General features: G+C 43.2%; 1 protein-coding gene across 1 annotated transcript; it reads left to right on the top strand.

Moving 5' to 3' along the window:
• The first annotated feature begins 1552 nt into the window (after positions 1 to 1552).
• LOC128350962 (secretoglobin family 1D member 2-like) lies at positions 1553 to 8163 on the top strand. Its single transcript, XM_053309911.1, has 3 exons — positions 1553 to 1645; positions 4193 to 4383; positions 7925 to 8163. The coding sequence occupies exons 1-3, from the start codon at positions 1591 to 1593 to the stop codon at positions 7967 to 7969; spliced, it is 291 nt and encodes a 96-aa protein (XP_053165886.1). The 5' UTR covers positions 1553 to 1590; the 3' UTR covers positions 7970 to 8163.
• The last annotated feature ends 350 nt before the right edge of the window (positions 8164 to 8513 follow it).

Here is an 8513-nt window from a genome sequence, read left to right as displayed (position 1 = left end):
AAAAGCTGAAACAACACCCATACCTGGCTAGCACACGGTTTTATTCTAGAATGGCAACCCTTTTGCCTCTATGTCTCTCATGACATGGATCCAATTCACTCAGCTGCTGAACTCAAGCTTATTGCCACTTGGTGACTGAACCATCTTCCTTTTCTTTCTCATAAGACAATATATGGTACTTCATGTGTTCTGGGGTGGGCGGTTTTGTCATTATACTGGATAACTTGCTTTATATAATTAGGAACATAGGTGTATGTTCTATAATAGAACATTATAGCTTTCATTATGAAAGCTTCATTATGCTCTATAATGAACTAACTTCATTATGAGCTATAATAGAAGGTTATGGCTTTCATTATTGTCTCTATCAAACTATTATTATTATTATTATTATTTCTTGTTTACACAGTCAGACAGGTGTTATTGACTGGTTTGTTTTATCCAGACATCGAGTCCTTCCCAAGGACCCGGAATGGCTGAAATTTATTATCAATATTGTTGCTGTTATTATTATAGATATCGTCACAAAATACAGGCTGTTCCCAGTAAAGTTGCTTTTTGTAATTGGCTGAAGGTGATTTCTGTGGCCTCTATGGTGTTGAGGTGCTCTTCAAGTTGTTTTGGAATTGCACCTAGGGTGCCAATTATTACTGGGATTATTTTGGTCATTATTATTATTATTTTGGTAATAATAATAATAATAATAATAATAATAATAATAATAATAATAATAATAATTTGATTTCTATACTGCCCTTTCAAAAATGACTCGGGGCAGTTTACACAGAGAAATAATTAATAAATAAGATGACTCCCTGTCCCCAAAGTGCTCACAATCTAAAAAGAAACAAAAGATAGACACCAGCAACAGTCACTGGAGGTACTGTGCTGGGGGTGGATAGGGCCAGTTACTCTCCCCCTGCTTAATCAAGAGAATCACCATGTTAAAAGGTGCCTCTTTGCCAAGTTAGCAGGGGTGACAAATAAAATGGGGGGGGATTAAAGGGGGGGAGCACCTGTACTTCAAAGATTCCTGTTTTTTATCACACGCTGGGCTGGTTCAGGTGAACCTCAACCTGCAATCACTGCTACATATGATAATTCTGGGGCTGCAGCACAAACGTGCCTTGTTTAAAAAGGGGGTTCCAGCATGTGAAGAGGGTGGATTGTCACCCTCACATGCAATCAAAGGGTGTGCCACGATTGCATCAACAAGTCCTTGAGTGATTTTGAGTCGGGTGCTCAAGTATTTGGAGAAACCTTTCATAAGTGTTTGGGTCAATTCAGCAAAATATCCTTTCCTCATTCTCTTGTGTGTGGCAAGGGTGAGCCTAAATTCTTAAGGCCATTCCATCATTATACAAACAAGAACAAAGAGTTATATTTACATTTTCCCCCTCTTGGGATCCACTCCAAGGACAAACATGGCTTGGATTGCATTTTTGATGTATGATGTGGCCTGTCATAGAGTCATATGGGTGGGATGGAACCAACAGCCTCCTATATATATTTGGCTTGGTCCATGAGGTTTCAAAGAGAGTCCATTGCCTGTTGTTGCCATCCAAAACCCAGCAGAAAACTTTATCCACAATGAAGCTGACAGCTGTTCTTCTGCTAGTCACCCTGATGACTTGCTGCTATTCAGGTGAGAATGTTATTTCTGAACTCAGTGGATTGTTTGGGGTAAGTATATGTTCCTCCATATAAAAGGGTAACACTACTGGGCATCTTAGTAGCAGACACTCTTTCCGTTAAATAGCTAACAATGTTAAGCCTTAGAGATTATGCTACTCAGATCAGTGTGAAAATATCAATATGATAATAGTAGTACGAGGCTACCACAGAATACATTTCATGAACTATGGCTTGGGGTCTATAGCTTGGTCCAAAGAATCACACAGTTAATTCTGTATGCCAAGTGAGTGTTGAACTTGTGTCTTCTAAACAGAACTTCCTCTTCCCCCCCATAACACATGGCAAGTTTTTGAAAATGATAGAAGTTCTAGAAGTAGGTTATGATGAGGCCATCAAAATAAAGTATCAAAAAATTCCACTGGGCATGTCCAAGCGACTGGCCATGCCTAATGTAGCTCTTTGAATCCTTAAATAGGGTTGTGCAGAAACTCCCTGAAAATTTTCACTTCTTTGTTTATTGAACTGATATGCCGCTTTTCATTAAAAACAATCCCAAAGCGGTTTACAATATAATTTAAAATACACAATTAAAACAATACACAATTGAAAGTACAAATATTAAATTTAAATATAAAAATAATACATCTATTTAAAAAACATATAAAACATATATATATATGTTTTAAAAACATATATAAAACAAAACAGTAAAACATAAGATGCAGCAGCAGCAGCAAAAATAGTTATCTCATATAAAAGCCTGGGTAAAGGGCCATGTTTTAACTTGTTTTCTAAAAGCTGTAATGGAGACTAAGGGGTGGATGACAACCAGGAGAGCATTCCAAAGCCTGGGGGCAATGATTGAGAAGGCCCTGTCCTATATGTGCAGCAGCCAAGTCTCTCTGATTGTCGGCACGTGGAGCAGAGCACCCTCCAATGATCTTGTCAGGCGGGCAGCAACCTATGGGATATAAACTCATCTGGCTTCTCTTGAAAATCCTCAGATGTTTCCTCCTTTGGAGGAACCCTAACATTCACTCTGAATTTCACTTTTTTGAAATTTTGAGGCTAACCTAGATCCTAGCCCAATGTTCAGCTCTGGAGCCAGTTTCAAGGCATGTAAAATGTATAAACGTCCAACAGTATTTTGAGTGGATAATAGGTGCTGGGGAGGTCTTCTATCCAAGGTTCAATCCCTGGTGTCTCCAGAGAGGGTTGGGAAAGACTTCTCTCTGAAGCTGTGGAGAGCTACTGCCAGTTTTAGGGGGATGGGGCCATAGACTAGTTCAGTGATAGAGCACCTGCTTTGCAAGCGGAAGGTTACAGGTTCAATGATCCTTGGCTGGGAAAGGCTTCTACCTCAAACCATGGGGAGCTGCTGCCAGTCAGTGTAAACAATACTGAGCTAGATGGACCAATAATCTGACTCAGTGGAAGGCAGTTTCCTATATAAGACTTGACATTTTCTGTCTGGTGCTATAATGTAATCATATTGCTCTTTTAATTTGGGAGACTGATAATTTATTTGGGAGACTTTTAAATGTGTCGTATTAGATCATTGATTCAGTATGTCATTTTAAAATGTGTAACTATAGAATTTCCAAAAATGGTTGGGAATATGACTTTTTAAAAGTATATATATCAATGAATTAAAACAAACAAACACTGGCGGACATCCTGACTAATGAAGCGTGCCCCTTAGTAGGGTCTGTGTGACGCAGCAGGAGCATGTGCATCTCCCCCAGCCCTCTTGTAATTGCGCTGTGTGGAGCCCGAGCCCGAGTGATGCCTGTGCTTCAGAAGCACTCTGTATGAGTGGGAACATGTCGCCGAGGGTCAGCAACCTGTTTCTGCTCTTCCAGAGGGCAGGAAGCACTTGGAACTAGTTGGGCTCTGGGGCCATCATGTGAGTGCAAGGGGGCCTGGGGAGTTGCATGAGGGCCCCCACCGCATCCCCACAAACCCTAAACACATGCTTCATGGGTCAAGGTGGCTGCCATTGCTTGCTGGACCCTGCATTCCCATGGGTTGCATATGCAATTCCCTTGGTTGGGTTGGGACCATATGGGCCATATCCCATTGGGAGTACCTGTACAATGGTAACTAGATGATCAGCTCTGCCTTCTTGGCCAATGGCCTGTTTGGCAGAGTGAAGACTAAGATTAGAGACAGGCTCCCTTTTTCGTAACAGATGACCAGTATTGTGCAAGTGTGGCTGGGGGCCTGTGTATCCATTGCTGCTCCTTGTTCTTACTCTTAACAGTTCTCTCTGTACTTGCGTTTCCCTCTGCTTGCCCTTTCATTTCCATCATTTCCATTAGGGTGTGTGTGTGTCTTTTCCTCTTTCTCCAGATGGGTGGACTGGTTTGAATGGAGGGCACGTAAGTTTGCAATCTTCATGCAGGAGTGCTGTTTACAACTGTCTGAATTTGCCACGTGTTTAACCCATTTAGAGTCTGCTAACTTGGTGTCTGCTTTTCAGATTTCCCCATGCAACCTGTCTGCCATTGGCTGTTATACTGTAGTTGATCTCCTATTTCCAATATTTGCATTCCAGCTACCGCTGTTGAGACTTGCCCTCTTCTTCTTGATGTTCTCACCAAGTTTCTCCTTGCCTCACATGAGGACTACATGGAAGCAATTGCTCCTTTTGCACCCACTGATGAAGTGAAGCAGGCTGCTTGTGACCTGAAGCAATGCACACTTAAGGTTTCAAGGGCTACTGCAGAAGCAAATGCCCAAATTTTAGTAAGTATGGGTTTCTTTTTCTAAAAAGCATGTAGTCATTTTGCCTCAAATCAAATCAAATCTCTTTATTTCGGTCAGCGACCAGTATGAGATTAAAACAAATGTAGAAGAGAAGACAATCAAACTTCTACTACAAACAATAAAAGTCAAATACATTTTTAAAAGTCCTCCTTAACATAGATCAAGGTACTGAAAGTACTACTAAAAATACATAACTAAGAATAAAAGTAGATAGCAGTATTTCATACTTATGAGACTATTGCACACAAATCTAAACTCAAACAGTTGCCTTCCCAATTCCTGAATCCGAGAAGGGTTAAATAATTCAGGAGCTTGGGGGAAAAAATTTGTTAGATTTACTGATGATATACAAGTGATCCCAGTACCTGCGTGCCCACCTGCAGCTAGCCACACTGTAGTTAGAAAAGTTGTTCTGGCCTTAAATCCATCATCTATTTTCCTTTTATTAAACTCTTACACAAACGGAGGGCTGTGCTACAAAATTTAACTACCTGTCTTGTAGTACTGGAATTACTTCCTTCCAACAGCCTGCCAATCATCTGAGGAGAATCAAGACCTGGGCATTTAGCCATCAAAGGGTAAATGAGATCCCGACGCAGGTCTCTAAAGAACAAACATTCCAATAGCACATGGGTGACTATTTCCACTTGACCCTCCCCGCATGGGCAGAGCCTCTCCCCATAGGGAGTCCCTCTATATCTGCCCTCTAAGAGGGCTGAAGGCAGGGCATTGCATCTTGCCAGGGTAAAAACTCTTCTAAGTGGGAGCACCTCCAAGATAGTGAGATAGGATGCTGGGGACAAACTATACCTGACTGATTCCTGGCTCTGAAAGTCAGGTGTCCTCGCTATCTCCGTTTGTCTCTCAGTATCCCCTATTCTCTATTTAATGAGCTTCCTAGCTGTCTCCAAACTTTGCATAAGCAAGGCAGACTGATCGAGACCCAAGGTGGTCATCTTTTGGTTCAGAGCACACTTCCAGGTCGACTGATAGGAATCCTCTAATACTAAGCTGCTCAGCCCTGTGCCCGAGGAAAAAACCTTTAGCCAATAAAACAGCACCATTTGCCAGCATCTGGCCTCAACTCTAATGAGACCCGCCTCCAATCTGAGCCTCGCGTTAGAGGTACACTTGGGTGTCTGAAATACACTTTCACTGAATACACTGAAATATACAAGTGCACTTGGGTGTCTCAAGAATTTAGACTGCACCACTTCTAGGGGGGACAGATCTGGGTAAAGACCCAACTGGGCATTAGGGATGTGCATGGACCGGTTCGGAGGCCATTCTAAGGGCCTCCGGACCGGTCCGGACACGGGGTGGTTCGGTTCGGGAAGATGGGGTGGGGGGTTCCAATAAGGAAGGGGGGCTTTACTTACCCCTCCCAACAACCGCGCCGTATTTCCTAGAGCAATCGGGCGGCAGGATACCTCCCTGCCGCCCGCTTCAATCCCTGCTTAGCTGTGGCTCCTCCTGAAGTATTCAGAATCGGGCGGCAGGATACCTTCCTGCCGCCCCCTTCAAAACCCCGCTCGGCTGGCGGCCGCCCCCTTCAAGACCCCTGCCACCTACAAGACCCCTGCCGCCCCCTTCTCCCCAGTGCCCCATTGCAAAGGGGCGGCAGGAGAACTCCCTGCCGCCCCTTTGCCTGCTCGGCTGCAAATGGCTTCTAAGAAGCCTTTTGCAGCTGAGCAGGCAAAGGGGCGGCAGGGAGTTCTCCTGCTGCCCGATTTCTAAAAGGAGCAATCGGGCGGCAGGAGAACTCCCTGCCATCCCTTTGCCTGCTCAGCTGCAAATGGCAAGCAATTTGCAGCCGAGCAGGCAAAGGGGCGGCAGGGAGTTCTCCTGCCGCCACTTTGCAATGGGGCACTAACACAAAAAATCAGCCCTTTGCCTAATTCCTTTGAAATTTGGGTGGTAGCTTCCACCCATTGGACACTACCACCACCACCCACTCTTTTTGCCCTGGGACCCTTTTTAAAAATCCAAATCAATTCAGATTCTGAAAATTTGGCTACAAAACAGGGCTGATTTGGATTCAGAAAAATTGGGTACAAAACAAAACGGGGATGTTTCAATTTGGATACAAATCAAAACAAGAAACTTCCAAAATGCACACCCCTAGGAGTTTTTACGTTCATGATGATGGCTGACAAAGACTTGCATGTCTGAAACAGCCATTGGAGATCCATCAGAGATGTGATTTTCCTATCACCTCACTCCATCACAAGCACAATAGGCAGCTTCACAGGAGGAGCCTCCTACCCTTATTCAAGAGCGGTACGTGCTCCCATTTGCCGATCGTCTGTCCGTTAAAGCCAAGGCTGGAGGCACTGTCCATGTTCATGTGCTAAACAGCAGCTGGGTTAGAAGACTTTCCCTCCTACCTCATTCAGCAGCTGGGTACAGGAGCTGGTTCCCTCCAGTCCAGCAGCTGCTTAGCACAGGAGCCCAGACGGCACCTCCAACCTTGGTTTTAATTGACAGACGATCAGCCAACAGGAATGTGCACAGCTCCCAAATCAGGGGAGGAGGTTTCTCCTGCTTTAATTATGATGGTGTGAATGGCCCTACTGTGTTTCAGTGGGGACAGCATATACATTCACCTGCCAATCAAGGAGGGCTGATGATTCACTCACATGCCTGCTTATCATGTTAACAGCCCAAAGAGGCTGTGTGTGAATGAACCAGCATTACAAAAAAGAAGAAGAAAAACAGTAGATAGAGAAAACTTCACTATCTCCGCACACCATTTTAAGGACAAACATTCCAAAGGAACCGCCCAGAGTCTTTGGGTGGGGCGGTATAAAAATGTAATCAAATAAATAAACAAACAAAAATACATACATACATACATATATACATACATAAATGAATCATTTCACCCATTTGGCTTCAAATCAAATATTGAACAATCAAGAAAAGAGAAGTTACATATACACATTTTTTGAGATATGTTGTGTTCTTGAACCTATACCAGAGCTCTCTCTCTTTCTGGCATGGTGGGGAGACCACCATTTAAATGCTTTGAAATGTCACAGACACATGGTAGGGTCAGGACTCATTCAGCTTTCAAGATCTAGATTGAAAAACATGAGATGGTGAGTCTAATTTCCCCACATGCCCAGCATTTGAGTGGCCAGACATCACACCCAAGATTAGCCTCATTTCAGCCATCATATGATTTTGTGTAAGTGCCATGTGTGCATGTTATAATAATCATGTTAAATTCTCCTGCCCTTAATGCCACTAAGATACTATAATGAAGATTTTTCAGGAGGTGGTAACATGGATGTAGTTTTAAAAGAGTGCTTACCACATGAAGGAAGAGGAGAAATAAAAATTCACCTGCATTGACTACTGGAACATGGCCTATGTACAGTACATAGTTTGGAGAACACCACACTTTTACAGTGGGACTTATGATAGATTTATTGATAATGTTCATTTCATCCACTCTCCACATTCATGGATGCCATAATAGAATTCATACTTATTTATCGGCAATCTTTTTCCACAGCAAAATGTCATGGAAAAGTGCGCAGAATTACCACAGAAACGTTGAGGAAAACATGACTGCATATGCTGCTGATTGGTTGCAGTTTCCTTCTGCTGATCTTCATCCTGCAGAAACATATCAAATATTGGCTTCAAGAGCCATCACTTTTAAAAATAATCGTCCTTTTTCATCATGATCTGGAATCTTCAGATGCTTCTTCAATTCACTTAAAATGTTCTGCATAAACTAAAAGCAAATCAGTAGGTTCTTGTGTTTTACTTTAAAAAAAAAGTGGGGATAATAACATATGAAGAGCTTGGCTGGATCTAGTCCAGGACTGCTCAACTCTGGCCCTCCTGAAGAGGTTGGCCTACAACTCCCACAATCCCTGGTTATTGGTCACTGAGGCTGGGGATTATGCAAGTTGTAGTCCAAAAAGAACTGGTAGCGGGAGGGGGGGGCTCAGTTGAGCAGACCTTTCTAGTTTAGCATCCTTCCCACAATGGCCCACCAGTTGCCTCTGGGATGCCTACAACTCTCCTGACGCTACTCCCCTGCAACTGGTATTTGAAGGCATCCTGCCTCTGAACCTGGATGTAGTCTATAGCCA

Source organism: Hemicordylus capensis, chromosome 1 (assembly GCF_027244095.1).
Source record: "Hemicordylus capensis ecotype Gifberg chromosome 1, rHemCap1.1.pri, whole genome shotgun sequence".
Taxonomy (NCBI): Eukaryota; Metazoa; Chordata; class Lepidosauria; order Squamata; family Cordylidae; genus Hemicordylus; species Hemicordylus capensis.
This window is presented reverse-complemented; position numbering and strand designations above follow the sequence as displayed.

Coding starts and splice junctions, on each gene's coding strand:
- LOC128350962 (XM_053309911.1), top strand. CDS start 1,591: ATGAAGCTGACAGCTGTTCTTCTGCTAGTCACCCTGATGACTTGCTGC. Junction 1,646..4,192: donor GATGACTTGCTGCTATTCAG/GTGAGAATGTTA, acceptor TTTGCATTCCAG/CTACCGCTGTTGAGACTTGC. Junction 4,384..7,924: donor AAGCAAATGCCCAAATTTTA/GTAAGTATGGGT, acceptor CTTTTTCCACAG/CAAAATGTCATGGAAAAGTG.